This window comes from Indicator indicator, chromosome 19, assembly GCF_027791375.1.
Source record: "Indicator indicator isolate 239-I01 chromosome 19, UM_Iind_1.1, whole genome shotgun sequence".
Lineage (NCBI taxonomy): Eukaryota > Metazoa > Chordata > Aves > Piciformes > Indicatoridae > Indicator > Indicator indicator.
Window position 1 is genome coordinate 6,099,382 of NC_072028.1, and position 17,373 is coordinate 6,116,754.

Sequence of the window (17,373 nt, forward strand, 5' to 3'; positions counted from 1 at the left end):
ATTGTGTGCAGTGGCTGCTCCACCCAGGTCTTTGCTTTTAATAGATTTTGCAACAGCATCTCACAAAAGTGTTTGTGGTACTGCTCTACATAAAGACTGTTTGTGCTTTCTGTCAGGATAAACTGATGGGATACTGTTAATGTTAGCCACGTATTTGCCTTATATTCAAATGGGCAGGAGTCTCTGTTAGGTAGTTTCAAGTTACACAAATGTGGTTTTTAAAGAAATAAAAATGCTGGTTTGAATGTTGAATTTTCTCTCGCTCTCTCTTTTTTTTTTTTTTTTTTTTTTTTTTTTTTTTTAGGACACTGGAAACCATAAAAGCCTGATTAAAATTAAAAAAAAAAAAGAGAAAAAAGAAAAAAAAATGCCCAGGAAGAGTATAGACTATAGAGTGCTGCCTGAGTATGAGAAAAGCCAGATCAAAAGGACCTTGGAGCTGGGAACTGTTATGACAGTGTTCAGTCTTAAGAAGAGCAGTCTGGAAAGGAGGACTATTCAAGTCATAATGGAAACCAGGCAGGTAGCATGGAGCAAGACAGCTGACAAGATCGAAGGTTTCTGTGAGTATTTTTGAAGTGGACCTGAACTCAAAGTTAGTTATAAATTGATGTAATTGTCAAATACTGATTTGATGAGCCTTTATCAACATAATGAAGATAATTTGGTAATTGGTGAGAAAATTCTGAATTGTTGCAATGTAAGTGAAGAATCTTCTGTGACTTGTTGTTTAGCTACCTAATGCTACTTAAATATAATTAATTTGCATCTAGCCTGAACCCTGTTCTCAATGTTTTCCTCATCAAATATGATGGTGCTTGAATTCTCTGAATTGAGTTACTGAATGACAACTGTTTTTCATCATTAAACATCCAGATGTTTTGTAAATTCAAGCAAGTGGTACTTTTTTACTCCTTTCTATCAAAAAAAAAACAAAACCAAAAAAACAACAAAAAACCCTCCAAATGCAAGGAAATTGAATTCAAATTCCATTTTTTTTTTTAGGGAATTTGCTGTGTCAGGCTAGAAATCCTTATTTAGGACTGTTACTGGAAAATACTGATGACTTACGAGGATAAAGCTATGAGATTTAAAAGATGGTTTCAAGGTCCTGAGATGATACTGTCTCTTTAGCTGATATCTGAAATGAATAAACCCACTATTTATAACAAGGTCAGGAAATAGAAGGGTAGTATAAAGCTGTTCAGGGCTGCAAAAGCTACAGCAGAAGAATAAAGTGACTGATCTTTGACTCTTGCTGAACATGGCTGATGCCAACCAACCTCAGCCTGTGCTTTTTGGAACTTGTACAACTCCTGTTAGTGTAATGCAGTTACAGTACCTTATATGACTGTATGGTGACTTTTAAAATTTATTACGGGCATAATTTTAATATGTAACTGATAAATGGTGTTAACAAGTCAAAACCTGAGAGAAAAATAAAGTTCTGTGAATACAATAAAGAGACTGAGGCGTAATTAGGGAAAAAAAAAAGAAAGAAAAAAGCTATTGGTATGGAGAATAAAGCAGATGGTTCTCCTTGTAGTGTGTTATATTTTGGGGAGATGGACTACACATATATGAATTCCATTGGGGAGGAAAAATAATCTTCATGATACTGTTTCAGTGACTGACTGAAGTTACTCCAGTAGTGCTACAGACAGGAGTCATGCTTTTAGTGTTCTCCATCTCACTGATGTGTGAGAAACCAGGAAGAAGGAGAACAGAGTTTGTCTGCTGCATTGTGGATTTGTAGAAGGTTTTCTTGGGTAAATACACAGTAAGTAATAAATGCATTGATTCATAAAGTTGCAAAGACAGGCATTGAGAAATTCCATCATTTTTGAACTGTGTAGCCTCCCTTTGTGATCTTTACAAATAATAAATCTTTGTTTGTTACTGTTTCCATTGGTTCCTGTCTCATTCTTTGTGTAGACTGGACCTGCAGCTGGAAATATAATGTAATGGAATGAAAGACTGGTTGTTTGGAGGATATTTTTATCATTGGTGATGAAAATGTGTTCATATGCAGTGTTCTGGGGAAAAGCAAACATGTCTGGACACCCTAATTAATAGGTACTCCAGATCATAATCTTGCAGTGTCCCAGGTTCTCATGTGGAAAATGAGGATAATTATCCCTTTGATAATGACACCTGTGATTACCAGTACATAGTGGTTCAGATATGCTCAGATACTGAAAGGAGTTGTGCCCTCAAAAAAAGTACCTACAGGAGATGAATAATGCAATTATGAAGAACATGGCTTGAGTATGCTTAGCAAATAAAGGGCAGGGTTACACACAGGGTGATAAGAATAAAACAAAAACGACCACTTAGTGGGTGAAGGAGGCCTTAGAGTCCTTTGGCAAAGCCAGTATTTATTATGTAGTAAAGACTTGTTTGCACAGAGGCTGATTTTAAAGCTCTATTTAACTCTGCATTCCAGATTTTGGGGTCAAATTTTTCAGCGCGCTTGACTTGTAATCTTCTTTTATTAGAGCCTCCTTGGGGGTGGTGTATGTTTGTGGTAGTACATCCCCATAATTAAAAAAGTTTGCTCTATGCGTAGATTCTTAACACATTAAAAATAAGGTGAATATTGCAATCTGGCTCTTAACATTTTAACAATCCAGCGGTGTAATAACTTGCTTCCAGTTACGCAGGCAGTCATGACTGCTCCAGGGAATAGAGCTACAGACCTATGATTCACCCAAAGGCCATATGCCTGAAAACTATAGTGCTATACCAGTTTTTAAAATTGAGCAACATTTAAGTGAGCTTTATAATGATGAAAACTTTAGGTCTCAGAATATGTCATAATGTAAAGCATGAATATGCAAACTATTGTTTTGTTGTCTTAAAAAGCAACAAATCTGCCCAAAGCCAAGACATATTTTGCAGACACTGTTTCTGAATATGGTGTGAACAGTTACAATTTACCCTAAATTGTATTTTACTTGAAATGAAATTCACTGCAGCTTTAACTTGCTGACAGGGTGTTTACAGAAGGGGAAGGAAATAATTTATTTATTTAATTATTTAAAGGCTACCGTTGCTTCTTTTGACAGAGACATAGGCTTTTTGCTTGAAAAGTGGAAAAAATATGAAGGTGAAGCTTTCATGTTTGATAATTGAATAGATGGGCTTCTTGAATACTGATGACAAGGAATTAAAATATTTGTTTCTCTGGAGCTGCACTGAGGAGATGGTATCAACTTTGTGGTAGAAGATTTGTATTGGCTTGTATATCTACATGTAAATGTGGAGGGCTCCCAAGTATTCACTGGTGTTGACTTTGAAAAATAAACCCCACATTTTTGGTTTGTTCTCTTTTTGTTTTTTCTTTTTAGTGGCTGAGGGCATAGAATTATCATCTCTACTATTATATTGTTTAATATGTTTGCGTTATGGATACAAGAAATAATACTTGTGATGGTTGTAATGGTTGCAATTTACAGTCCAACTGAATATTCAGTATGGGTGGGAAAGGTCAGGTGGCTTCTAATTGTGTATGTGTGCCATTTTAACCCACTGCTCTTTACAGAATGCAGAAAACTGAATGTTTGCATCTGCTGTGGGGTTTACATTTCCTAATCAGATAATGAGGGGGTTCTTAAGCTTTGGGACACAAATATAGGTTGGCATGAAAGCCAAGTTTTATACTTTATTTTAAGACTCTTCCTTTGGAAATTCTCTAACTGCCCTGTATAGTGTTGGGAAGTTTTTTTATTGTGGTCTGGCATACCGGGTTTCATGAGTGTGTTAAATGAATGCCAGCAGCATGTGTTTCTTTATATGGGACTACAGAGAGATATGCAAATAGCTAAAAGGAGCAGGTCTGAGCTAGATGTAACTGTGTTCACCCTTGCTTGGGCCTCTTTAAGTCGTCTTGCTCTTGTCCTGTATGGAGAGACATTTTAGATGCCCTAGTAGCTCTGAGATCATCTGAGGGAAATACTTGTAGATGCTGGGTACAAAATGTCAGAACTTTTAGTTCTGCCTTTCACTTAATAGTAGTGTTTCATTGTGGTCTACGTTGTCCTAATTTTAAGCTGTTAAATATAACCTAGGTTTCCTAGCTGGGCTATGGGTCTGCTTGTGAGGCTCAGAATCTCAGTGCTGTTGATCCTGTTGTTGTTGGTCATCAATGCCAAAAGACTCGTTTAACTTTGCATGACAGTTGTTTTTGCCTTGAGGAGTTGTGTGGGGGGTTTTTATTTGTTTATTCAGTTGTTGTAGTTTTTTTCCTTCCTCTGTTGTGCTTTGTGTTTTGCAGTGTGATATTGATACTTCATCAGATCACCTGTGTCTTGAAGCCATTGTGGGATTTTTATTCCCCCCATTTATATTTCTTGGTATGCACTCATAACTCTAGTTTCATGTCCTGGATTTTAGTGGGAGAAATTTGCTCTGTTTCTTGGATGAGAAGTTTTGGTGAGCATTGCGATTACACTGCCCCTTGGCTATACTGACCTGCCAAAAGGTTAGAGATGGATGCAGGATGCATGGAGTTTTGTGGAGTGAAGATTTTAAGTAGAACTAGTATTTGTGACTATGTGAAGTAACTTCGAGGTCGTATTTTCACAGCCCAATATTAAATAGATAACTTACAAGGCTAGTCTCACCAGTCTGCCCAGATAATCAGTTGGGAGAATGAAAGGCTACTCCAGAACAAAGTGTAGTTCCTGCTCTGAATAACTGTCTGCTGGAGTCTCTTGCTCTGGCCATTGAATATATAAAAAGTGTAATAACACCAGCTTCCCAGCTCTCAGGCAGTGTGGGGGTTTTTGTGCTTTGTTCCTTTCATCTCTATGGTCAGTTTAAGTACAGGAGTTCTGTTGTGAAGCATTGTAAATGTAAAAATGTAATTTGAACTTTCAGGAGGATTTTGAGCGTAAAAGAACAAAAATAAAGGAGTGTTTTTTGCAGGCCCATGTGTGTAAACCCTGTGGCACTAGGTCTGCAGCTGGTATCAGATGCATTGTCAGGAAAAGTAAGAAATAAGGGAATCTCTTTAAAGTCTACCCCCACCATGTTTTCTTGCTGTAGCACAACTTGACTTAGAAGCTGCCTGGTGCAAGGGAAGGAATTTGCCAGCTTTGGTTATGTTGTGGAAAGTGTGTGGTGAGGGACTGTGTTTTTTGTGGAGTGATACCCTGGTGCAAGTGGGACCCAGTGTGACTTGGCTGTGGATTGTTTACCCATAGGTTTTTCTGACTGTTGTACTGTTTGCAATTTAGGAACTATAGATCTTGGTAACTAAACTAACTTTTGCTTTACCAAGACATGAGAGAAGGAAACTGTAGTTTCCTTCTAAGGAGGGAATTGATTTGTTTAATTTGCAATGAGCCTTTTCCTTGAAGAAACCAATTCATGCATATTAGATGCATGACTGTGAAGCTGTGACTTTGCCAGCATGATTTATTGCAATGTGTTGCTCAGTGTGTCTCTTCCTTACGGTTCTGCTCTGTGTTTTTATTGTATATTTACCCTTTACAACCGTGTGTGGATCTGAGTGGTGGCTCTTCAGTCACACACCCCCTGTGTTGTTTCTCCCTTCTTCAAATTGTCATGAGCTGGCCGCACAGTGGATGTGTGTTGTATATCCTGGTGGTATCTGGGGGTCACATCCGCCAGCACATCAGCTAGTCTGTTGGGCTGTTTCTTTGCTAGGATACCAAATGGCCCACAAAGAAGTGTACTGTCGTTGCTGAGATAGTAGTGGAGGAAACTGATGGAGAGCAGTGAAAGGCAGAGAGGAAGGACCAGAAGGCCAAGAGTGAGAAGGTCTCCCAAATTTCCTCATATTGTGGTATACACATTTATATGCATGTGAATAACATAGAGCCCAAAGAAGTGATGGTATTTAATCTTGCAAAGCAAGTAGGTATCAAGGTGTAGATATCCAGGAAGCTGATGCATAATGGGTATTTCATTCTTTATCAGATGTGAAGTGCTTTAAGGATAATTATGAAGTGAAAGTTTGTGGTGACTAGAGTTTGATTAGTCACTGGAAAATATGTGAGCTTCTGCGTACTCTTCCATGAATCTTTGTGTTAAGTGATGATTCACAGCCAGAAGAATTTATGCTCCAAGAAATCTGTGGTACCTTCCTTGAACGTACAAGTATGTGTTTTGCTAATTCAAGTATGCACGTTTCAAGGAAGATTCTATTAAGGACATTACACCCATTTCTTTTTTCTTCAGTCTAATGCAGTAAGATCATCTTATCTTTTTTCATTTTTGATAGAAAAGTATGATTGATAATGCATGACGTTTTATTTTAGGATTAGCATAGATTGGTATTTTTACATCGTTTCTCCTCTTCTGTTTTATTCTGTAATATTTTTCCATAGTTTGTGGAAAAAAATTACGGTGGCCCACTTTGTAAATACAGTTCTAATGTGAACTTTCTCTGTGATGTAAAACTTTTTTTTTTTCCCCTTTGGAGATGATGGTGTGAACATATACAGCACCTGTACCTTTCTGGGAGAAGTGATGAGTATCTACGTATTCTGCTGAGGAGTGAGAAATGAATGCTTCTCTTGCCTTGAATGTTAAGACTTGACCTTGTTAGTTTCTAGTAGTGACTTTTTTTTTACTTCTAGCAGCATTTCTTTATGACTGAAATTTCTTACTGTTTCAGACATAAATAAATTGACATTAAAACCCCATGTCCATATTCTGTCATTTTTTTCTGTATTCTGAATTAAAAATCAGTATGTCATTGCAAAAGTGATTCTACTTCTTGCTCTTTGTGGAGTCTCTTTTCAAAGGAACATTAAAATGAACCTTTTTGTTTGTTTGTTTTGAAACTGGCATGTTTCAGTCATTACCCAGGGGATCTTTGTGTAAGTCATCAGCTTGGTTTTAGTGGAATGAAAATATGAACATGTGTAGCTTTTAGCTGTTTTCAAATAATTTCTTCCTTTAGCAGATCAGTTCTGTAATACTTAGTGCTAACTTACAACAACCAGACTTCCTGTTCTGGCCAGCCAGTGAAATGGGGATGGAATGACCTTCATCTATATGCACATATTGGCACCCCTAATATGATTGATAAATGTGAGTGGGAGATGTAGGTACTCCAGTACACTCTCCACTAAGTCAAAGTTTTACATGGCAATGTTGGTTTGAATGTAAACTTTTATGGGCATACGTAAATCTTACTCTGTTCTTCTCTCATTTTGTGAAACTAGTAAACATTTAAGATGTATGGCCCTTGAATTCAGAACACAAAATGGGAAGGGTTGTAATATGTTTTTATTCTGCTGAGCAGCCCTGTGAGAAGTTATTAATATGACAGTAATTTGTTGTTTCTATATGTAACAACTCTGTGTCCTGATCATTTAAACATCTGTGAGCTTACAAGGTGCACTTCTCTAAAACTTATGTCAGTCACACAGCTAAATCCCCAGAGGACCCCTTGGAAAGGTAGTCATGTGCTTTCTCAAGATGTACCACAGTGTTTCTCATGTTCCATCCTTGTAACTGTGTTTTCAGATAATTTTGTCTCTTATAGGTCATGACTTCCTTGGAACATTGAATTTCTCACTAAATTTCACTGCATGAGCTAAATTACTTTTCATGCAACATACTGTCATACTGCAGGAAATCATTGCTTTCATGTGGCCAACAGGTCAAGGGAGATGATTATGCAGCCCTATTCTGCTTTGGTGAGACGCACCTAGAGTACTGTGTCCAGCTCTGGAGTCATCAGCACAAGAAGGACATGGACCTGTTGAAGTGAATCCCGAAGAGGGCCACAAAAATGATCACAGCACTGGAATCCCTCTGCTATGAAGATAGGCTGAGAGAGTTGGGCTTGTTCAGCCTGGAGAAGAGAAGGCTTGGGGCATTGTTGTGACCTTTCAGTATGTAAAGGAGGCCTGTAACAAAGATGAAGACAAATTTTTTAGCAAGACTTGTTGCAACAGGACAAGGGGTGGTGGGTTTAAGCTTTGTCTTTTGCTCAGCTTGCACAGCACCTAATGTAGTGGAATCCATGTTCTATTTTACTGTCTGCCTGTAAGTATAACTGAAGTAAAGGTAACAGCAATTTGTACCTGTGTGTGATTATATGTGATCACTGCTGCCAGGTTATTTGAATAGAGCTCAGTGGAGATGTTGAGGATCAAAAGGTTATTGTTAAGTTTATGGCAGTAAAGAGCTCTAGCAGGTGCTCTGGAAGGCACCAAGCAATTAATCTGTGCAGTCTTTGGAAAGTAGCTCTGTAGTAGTGTAATGATCCATTGAATTAACTGATTTGCTGAACAACACACAACAGCAGGAGATGAAGTTCAGCAGCTTCAGGCTCTGAACTGCCATGAATACTGCACATCCAGATCAGAGCCTGAAACAGGATGGTAATTGAAGGTGCCTTGGAGTCCAGTCTCGTTAAGAATTGTCAGAATCAATAGGTGACTGATGAGGCTACCAGGGAGATCCGTTTAGCCTGTGGAAATAACCACATGAAAGAAGGGATAAAATGTAAACTAGAACTGTACAGTAGACTTCTGAACTGTTTGATTTGGGATCATGTGTTGAGAGTGTCCTTGCCTTGCTGAACATGAGTCAACTTCTCTGCAGGACATACCCTGATTTATATTTGCTTGGGAAATGCAATAATCTTCTTTTTTTTTTGGAAACCACACCTGCAAGCATATTGGATTTGATCTGACACTGCAAGCTGCATATGTCCAGGTCTGTGATTTTTTTCAGGTGTTTTAGTCCCCAGCAGTATCTGTCTGTGAAACCAGGTCAGGATACGGCTCTACAATTTGCACATAGGATTGAGCAGGAGGAAGCCTTCAGTTCTTCCAGGCAGTAAGAAGACAGTGTGTTTGAAGTGCTGTGCTTGTAGTTCTGGCATAGGAATGAAGCTACAGTTTTAATTGTTCAGTGACAGATGGTACTACAAAAAGTTCACAGTAACTGTGTAGCAGCTACATTGGTACAGTTGATTTACTAATCTGAAATATGTTGCAGCTTTTCCTGGCCTATTCTTCCTTTCTTAGTTCATATGGGATCAGCTGTTCTGGACTTAGTGGGTGTATTGTTTGGAGGTGCTGGGTGACTCCAGCCTATGAGGGGAGACAGCAGAGCTTACTGCAAGACCAAAATTTATGCCTGCTGTGCATGGCTCTCTTTTCTCTCTGTGATTTCTGCCTTAGCTTTTTATTTCAATAATATATAATAGTACATCCTAAAGACACTATAAAATGTCATTAGGATATATGCAGGAAGCTTCCATTAATTTTCTGAAACTTTAACATGTATTATGTCTTTCATTCTGTAAAAATCTAAAGAATGTTTAATAAAACACGTCTGTTTCATATATTTTTTAAGGAAATAATGAATTCTTGCCAGAATTTTGTAGGACCTATATAATATGTTGCCCTAAAAGCACAGGAATATAACATTTTATATTTGAGGGATTTTATATATAAGTATTTTCTCTCTTTTTTTTTTTTCTTGCTGAAAGTTTCCTCTGCTTACTGAGTATTTAGCAATTGGGGTATAGTAATCTCCATTTCAAAGACCAGTTGGAGAAACAGTAGCATGGTTACCAGTGTGAAACCTTTGCACAGAAAAATCCTCTGCCTAGATGTATGTACACAAGCATTCATGCAGGAGAATGAGGTGATAGAGTTGAAAGGTTGTAATGCAAGGAAAAGAACTGTGGTGAGTATGTGGGGAGACATTGAGTAAGTTTCTGTGTTTATTTCAGAGGTCAGTGTGAGGTAAGAGTCACTTGGAATGACAACAGCAATGCAGATTGTGAAATCTGCTTAATTGATGCTTATAGTTTGAGGGGGTCTTTGTGGTGTGGTGTTCATATGTGTGGATTCAGAGGAGTCTGAAATGAAAGGTGTGCTTCACTTTGAAGTTTAAACTGAATTTTTCAGCAGGGATCTGTTGGGTGAAGGGAAAGTACAAGGGGTAATTAGAGTTGTTCTTGATGGTGATTAGAACGAGCCAGCACGATGCTCAGTGTTGCTTATTGCAACCATGCAACCTTCTTATCTGAGGGGTGGGTATCAAGTGAATGGGGCCAATCTCTTTTCTGTGGTGCACAGTGATGCACACGGAACGATGGATACAAACTTGAACATAGAAGGTTTCGCCTCACCATGAGAAGAAACTTCTTTACAGTGTGGGTGACCGAGTACTGGAACAGGCTGCCCAAAGAGGTTGTGGAGTCTTCTCTGGAGGCTTTCAAAACCTGCTTAGATGCATTCCTGTGCAGACTACCCTGGGTGATCCTGCTTTTGGCAGGGGAGTTGGACTTGATCTCTGGAGGTCCCTTCCAACCTCTAACATTCTGTGGTTCTTCCCTCTCCATTTGGATACTTTCTATCCCTGCACCCTGATTCTTCTCTGCTGATACTAGCATGAATTGGTGGGCTTAGATCATCTTTTTGAGATGCTGGCATTTTGGGATGGGTATTTGAATACACCACTAGGGATTCAAGTGAGACTTGATTGTAAAGACATCTGAGTCATCACTAGGACCTTTTGATTGCTTGTCATTTATGGTCATGTCATACATTTATCTTAGAAATATGCCTCTAAATTTATGGCCCATTAGATACTCAGATCTTAAGAGTTTTTTTCATTGTTTGAGAGGGTGGCTGAGAGAGTGATTGAGACATTAAAAGTTCTAGAAGATAATTACACTTGGAAAAAATACTTGAAGAAGGATGCTTGTGTCCCACAATTAGCTCAGGTTAGTTTGAGGTCCCATTTTCCCAATTTAAGTTATTTAATGACTGGGAGAAAGGGCTGTCTGGTGGAATATATTTGGTTACTTTACAGGGGTAAGAAATTGCAAGATGAATTAATATTTGTCAGAATTTTATTGATGAACTTCTTTGCTTGTCTTTGTCCTTTCCATGTTGGAATCACAGAAACAGCGTTGCACAGGCAGACGCTTTAACCAGAAGCTTTAACTCCCCCTGTGTTGGCACTTTTGTTCCTGATAAGGTGCTTATTTAAAACAGGGGTTTTATATTGCAGTGTTGTTAAATGCATGGAGAGAAGCCTACAGCTATTTTCCTTGGATCTTCTATGTCTGATAAACAGAGCAGCCATGAAATGTTGGGGTTTTTTTTGTTTTGGTTTGGTTTTTTTTTTTTTACTGTTCATCCTGTAGCTTGTAAGTCAAGGCTGTCCAGAATTGTGAAGAGCTGTTTATTTGTTTGGTCCACAGGCAGAACAAAACCACTTCCTCAGTTTTCTAATGAGTATCTTATCTTCAGAATGCACATATTTCTATTTTGGTGCTGTCTCACTACTGTTATGCAGTTCATGTAGCAATGGTTGGATAAAAAGGGAGCTGACTTGAGGAATGTGTGCTTGTGCAGTGTTAGCAATCTGCTGTGCTCTAATATATACCTGAGTTCTGTAGCAAGCAGCAAGTTGAAAGTGAAACAACAGGTTATGTTAAATGACAGAGATCTCTTTGCAGCTGACTGGGAAAAAACTCACAAATACTTTAATTGTTAGGCTGGATTTTCTCTTTATATCCTTACTTTAAGTATTTTTTGTAGAAGTGCCAGTGGCTAGAGTAGCTGACAAGATGCTTAATTTTTAGGTGGGTAGGTTTCCTTTTTTGTCTCTGAACAGCAATCAATGGCAGTTGGAAATTTCTTGCCTAAAGGCCATTTGTGAAATCATGTCTTCTGTAACCCAAAGGGGCTATGTGTATACGCTTTGTCCATGGACAGCCAGTGATAATGAAATGAGAAAAATATGACCAATTCTTTTTATTATTATCCTTCTCTACTGCTGTTTGTTAGTCAGTAATATGCTTAATTGCAGATTCATTGATCACAAGCTGGTGCAATTTGCATTTCTTCCCAATAAAGATCTATAAGTTTATATATAGAGATGTTTTATGTATGTGTGCATGCTTTGAGTTGTTCATCTCAAAGCTCTGCTGGAATGTAAGTGCAGTTGTATTGACTGAATGTTGTTTCCTTTCAGTGGATCTGATGGAAATAAAAGAAATTCGCCCAGGAAAGAATTCGAAGGACTTTGAGCGTTGCAAAGCAAAGCAAAGAGAAGAACACTGCTTTACTATTTTTTATGGTACCCAGTTTGTCCTCAACACTCTAAGCTTAGCAGGTACTATTTTCTTCTTGGTTTCTTCTTTAAACTTATTAAATCCATTGATGTAACATTAGTGCAAAGAACACTGCAGTTTTGACTTCTGCAATTCAGGAGTGCACCAGATGTGTAAGATCTGGACATAGACCTTTCACTTGGCCCTTCATGTGTGTGATCTGCTGCATTCATAATATTTTGCTTTCAAAAAGCAAATGTGAGTGAGTGTAGTTTCTGATTTGCTCAATCATTTCTAGCAAGCTAGACTTGCACTGGTTAAATATCACTGATAAGGTTTGCAACACTGAAGAGCAGAGGTAAGCAGAGCACTGTCCTCTTTAAAGTCAGTAAAAGATTTGTTACTGTCTTCAGTATGGCTAGGGTATTACCCTGACATTTTTATCCTGGCCAAAATTATTCTGGAAACAGTAGCCATAAAGAGTTAGACTACAGCTGTCTCACAGAAACTTCGTATCACCTATGAGCAATTGCAGACTGATTTAGAAAACTTAAGTTCTAGTTTGGGTTATGTGTGTGCATGCCACCTGATAATGCTAAACCTCTTGCAAAGAAATACTAGAGGACCATAAATAAAGTTGAAGATCATGAATTGAAAATAAACAGATACACGTGAAATAGAGGAGATGATGAACTGAAAATAGAGATGCATGTGAAATAGAGGAAAGTTGTATCCTGTATCTGTGTGAAGTGTTGGGGCACTTGTTTCAGGTAAGATTATCCAGAGTCACAAAAAAGAAAGATTTTGAAATGAAAAAGGGTATAAGTTCTTACAGTGCAGGCTGAGTACAGTTTCTAAGTAGTGGAGTTTGCAAAGCAATTTCTCTTCTATAAAGTTTGTGGTAGGTCCTTGGTTTTGAATGATATAAGTGATTTATTTGGAGCAGTAGTTCTCTCTGTCCTGTGCAGGAACAGGTCCATTTAAATCATTACATTCATTGTAAAATTTTAATGGGAGAATCAGGGAGTGCTCTCTCAGCATTTTAATGGTAACAGGAGCTTTTTTTTGGAAATTGAATTAATTTCTTATAGAATCCAGTACTAGAAGAAAGGGTTTTTTGCAGTCTGATGCACTGGAAATTAAAGGCTGCTTGTAACTAATCCTTTGTTACAGGCTTTTAAATAAGTTTTACCATTGTTGGATGAAGTCTGTGAAAATTTTGAGTAACTGGCTGCACTGAAGTGCAGCTGTGCCAGATACTTTAGATTGATTTCCTCTAACAATGCCCCCATCCCTCCTCCATGGCAGTTCTCAAAGCCAGACCTCTGCCAATACTTTGAAAACACTTAGTACCATGAGATATTTTGCTTTCTTTCTGAACTACAGAGGAACATGACATAACTTTCAGTTAAGGGGGAAATCCTTTTCCTTGTTGAAATGCTTTGTCGTGGTTTCTTAAAACAATATAAAATAATTGTTACTTAAAGGGAATGGTAGCTGTCATAAAGGGCAGGATTGTCTTGGGAGAAGAATTGGTTTGGCAGTGGTGATGGGTGTCCTTTCCAAAATTGTAACTAATTGAAAAACATTTCCCTGGGGAGCTGAGGCTGGACTCTAGCTCTATCCTTGGGGGATAAAGCATTGCTTGAAAATGGGTTTAAATAAACCATAATCTTAATCTTCTGAGAAACTGTTTTGTTTGAGGGCCGTTAAAGGAATTTACACAGATTACATCTACTCTGCGAAAATAATTTTTCAGAACTGGTTTAACTGAAAAACGCCTTCTGAAATTTCAGAACCATCATCCTAAAGCAAATGGACTTTGTCCACCTGAAGGCTGTAATGATAGCATCTCACACAAGGCCCAGAAAATTGGTTTCAGCTTAACTGGTGTTCTATAGGGAAGGTTATGTCCAGCATGCAGTTCATTGTCTTGCATCTGTTGGGTCAAAGCGTTACCAAATTCAATCACGTCAAATGATGTAGAGGACTCTTCTGGTCTGAGAAATTGAAAGGCAAAATACATTTAAGACAAAACAAGGCAGTAATAAACCAATTTGTAAGGTTGGGAGGAAGATGTACCTGCTTTCTAGTGTTAAGCCACCTAAGGAATTTTAGACCTTATTATTTCAACTTGTATTAAAATGTGTTCTGTATAAACTACACCAATTTTGTTTGTTACTCCCTTCCTGTTCCTCTTCCCTAAGTCTGGCACAGTCTGGCTTTAGAGGCATGGTTAGGACAGGCAGTATGAGGGTAGTTATGTCCATCAAGAGCGAGTACTTCCAATTTTCTTCTAGGCTGCTTGGAATATAATGAATTAGCTTTATGCTAGAACACACTGAGTTCTTTTGTCTGTGTGCTTCAAGTTGCTCTAGATCACTGGGCTTTTGCCATTTGAAAGACAGAAGGTAAGAAATTTAATTTTTATTGTGTTACTACAAGAGATCATCAGAAGTTTCATAGTCTTTCTGCTGAGATATACTGAACTTACCTACTGTGATATGCAGACTTCTAAAAGGAGGTACAACAACCCCCAAATCTGTGGTGGTTTTTTATTAGTTTTATTGTTAGCAGCTTGAATCTATCCAATGAGATTTATCAAAGGGAAAGGTTAATCAGCAGCTTTGCATTCAAGGGTTTATCAAGACATGTCTTGCTTTTGTGTTGATTTTGGTTTTGATGATTGTCATGGCATCTGACTTTTTTCAGCTGACTCTAAAGATGATGCTGATAAATGGTTATGTGGCTTGAATATCTTGTATCAAGAGGTCATGAGTGCTCCCACGCCTGCGATCACAGAGAGGTATGTGGACATACTTTCACTTTGTGAGACTTGATGTCCTCCCTTGCTAGCTGACCAAACTGTAGTTTTGGTGTTGTCTTTACCCATTTGCTGCTCCAGTAAGGGAGGAAGTATTCTTACCTGTTCTTACCTAGCTGCTGCACAAAGTGCTACTGGGTTCAAGGCTATGTGCAGCAGGGTGATTCCTGTAGAGACTGAGGGTAAGCTTAATAAGGGCATGCTGTGTTCATCCTTCAGATCAAAATTGTGTCTGTATATATTTACTGTTAATGCTGCTTGTAATATTTTGCTCTGCAGCTAAAATTGACATGCACTTTAATGAGGACTTTCTTTAAAATTCTCTAAATCCTTCACCATCACCCTTAATGTTTTTTTAATTTATATGCACCTAACATATCTTTGAGCTAGTAGCCTCAGCTGGTATAAATCATTGACTTGATGGAGTTACTCCAGTTTGGATTAGCTGAAGGTTTGGTTTGTTTTATCCACTTAATATTTTACAGCTTCTGGTTGCCCATTCTTTTCTGTCCTGCCTGCCCAGTGTTTACGTGACTGCAAAATGCAGTATTGAGCAGCAGCAAAGTACATATTTACAAATATGATTATAAAACTGGCTGAATCCTTAGATGTTGCACTGGAAATGTTTTTGCTGTAATAAAAGAGATGTATGACTAAGTAAATATTTCTATTGAATTTAATTTTGATACATCATTGTCTGTGTTTTCTTTATAATTTTTAATGTAAACCTTTTTTTTCTTTTTCACCTTCTTTTCCACAAGCTGGCTGAGAAAGCAGATCTACTCTGTTGATCAAACTAGAAGAAACAGGTAAGAAGCTCTCTCTCTTTGTTCAGTTTATTTTTATTGAACTTTTGTTGCAGATTCTAGCATGAAATGAAGAGAAAAAAAAATTAATCCAAGATGAAGAAATATGAGATCCCTGAAAATGGCATTTGCTCTCGCTTTAAGAATTCAACTTTTGCCTTTTGCTAAACACATGTTCATAGCACTCACTTGTGTTCATGTGCCTGGTATAATGAGGCAGCAAATGATGAAACATAAATAGTTTTACTTTTAGCCTAGGATTACCCTGTCAGAATAAGGAAAGGAAGCTGTCTTCTTCCAGTATTCTGGGTAGGCATTGATGTGAGGTCTCAGCAAGACAGACTCAAGGAAGTGTGATGGTTTGAAACTGTCTTTTTAATTTTTCCTTACAAAATTCAGAACAGAGAAAGTGAAAGAATGTAAATAAGTCACTATTGGGTGTAAGAAAGCAAAATAACAATTGTTCTAAACACTTCCATTGGATAGATAGAAATGTTTAAGAACTATTACCCAAAACAAAGTAGGCACTCTGCACATTCTGCGTTCGGTAGTGGGGGCAGTTGCTGGGCTGTCTGGCTGCTGTTTCTTCTTCTCTTCTGGCTGAAGATAACACACTGACCTTGGCAGCTAAGTTAACAACTTTCTGCTAACTAACTCTGCTTCTCTGTCCAGGGGGGTCTGGGGGGAAGCTCCTGGGAGAGAGAGAGGCCCCTTTGGGAGGGTCCCCTTGGGGGGAAGCAAAGGGAGATCGGTTGTGCTTTTCTGTTGATTGTATATATTTGTGAATGTCGTGAATTTTGTGTATTTGTACATATTCATTGCATTTCATTGTAGATTTTAGACTCTGCTTGTAAATACAGCCTTCATTTGCTTCCAGACTGAGCTAGCCTGGTTATTGTTGGTGGGGGGGGGGAATTTCAGCTCACACCGACACAGGAAGCAAGGCTAAGGTAACTGTTGTGACGTATAATGCAATTCATAAGCCACTAACAGATATGTGAGGATATTAGGAGAGAGAAGGAGGGTTTCTAGTGTGGCAGGATAATATCATGTGAGTTTACTTCAGCAGTAGGAAATGGAAGATATTCTTGGACACTCTTGAGGATAGATACAGAAGGAAACCAAGGTAATGCTTTGCAGCAAAGGCAAAATATATATATTTTTTCCCTTAATTTCTCTTTTTTTGAGCAGCCAGCCTGGTTACATGGGCTTCTCTCTTTGCCATATATTTGAATAGACCAAAGCCAAGGAATCACCTCTGACCTGGTGCTTTGCATGTGAACGAAGTCCAGTGGGCTGTAGCTCCCAGTGTGCTGTGTAGCTTTGTACGCTTGAGTTTCAAGTTCATCTGTGATGTGGGTTTGTAGCTTTTGCACAGCAAAGGAGACTTTTGCCTTTTTTTTTTTTTAATGAATTCAGCTGCATACCTATTCTTACAGTTGCCAGAAATCATGTGACACTGAGAAGAATGTTAACCCTTCTTCTTCTATGTCTGCTACTTTACTGTGATTTTGGTCTTTATCTGGAACATGAATTTTAATCTAAGGTGCAATTCAGTGTAGAAAGGTACATGCATTTCCTCTCATTTAAGCCTTTTCCTAAAGCAAAATAAAGCTTTTTGTTTCATTGTGTGAATGAGACACTGTTATTGCAGGAAATAACACCATCCTGCAGAC

At 38.2% G+C, this 17,373-nt stretch overlaps 1 protein-coding gene across 1 annotated transcript in view; it reads left to right on the plus strand.

Annotated features, from left to right (window-relative positions):
- The first annotated feature begins 358 nt into the window (after positions 1–358).
- Positions 359–17,373, plus strand: part of PLCG2 (phospholipase C gamma 2) — a 51,050-nt gene continuing 34,035 nt past the window's right edge. Inside the window, exons 1-4 of the mRNA XM_054389569.1 lie at positions 359–563; positions 11,989–12,129; positions 14,780–14,873; positions 15,653–15,700. Coding sequence (XP_054245544.1) covers positions 368–563; positions 11,989–12,129; positions 14,780–14,873; positions 15,653–15,700 — 479 coding nt within the window. The 5' untranslated portion in view covers positions 359–367. The remainder of the gene's footprint in view (positions 564–11,988; positions 12,130–14,779; positions 14,874–15,652; positions 15,701–17,373) is intronic.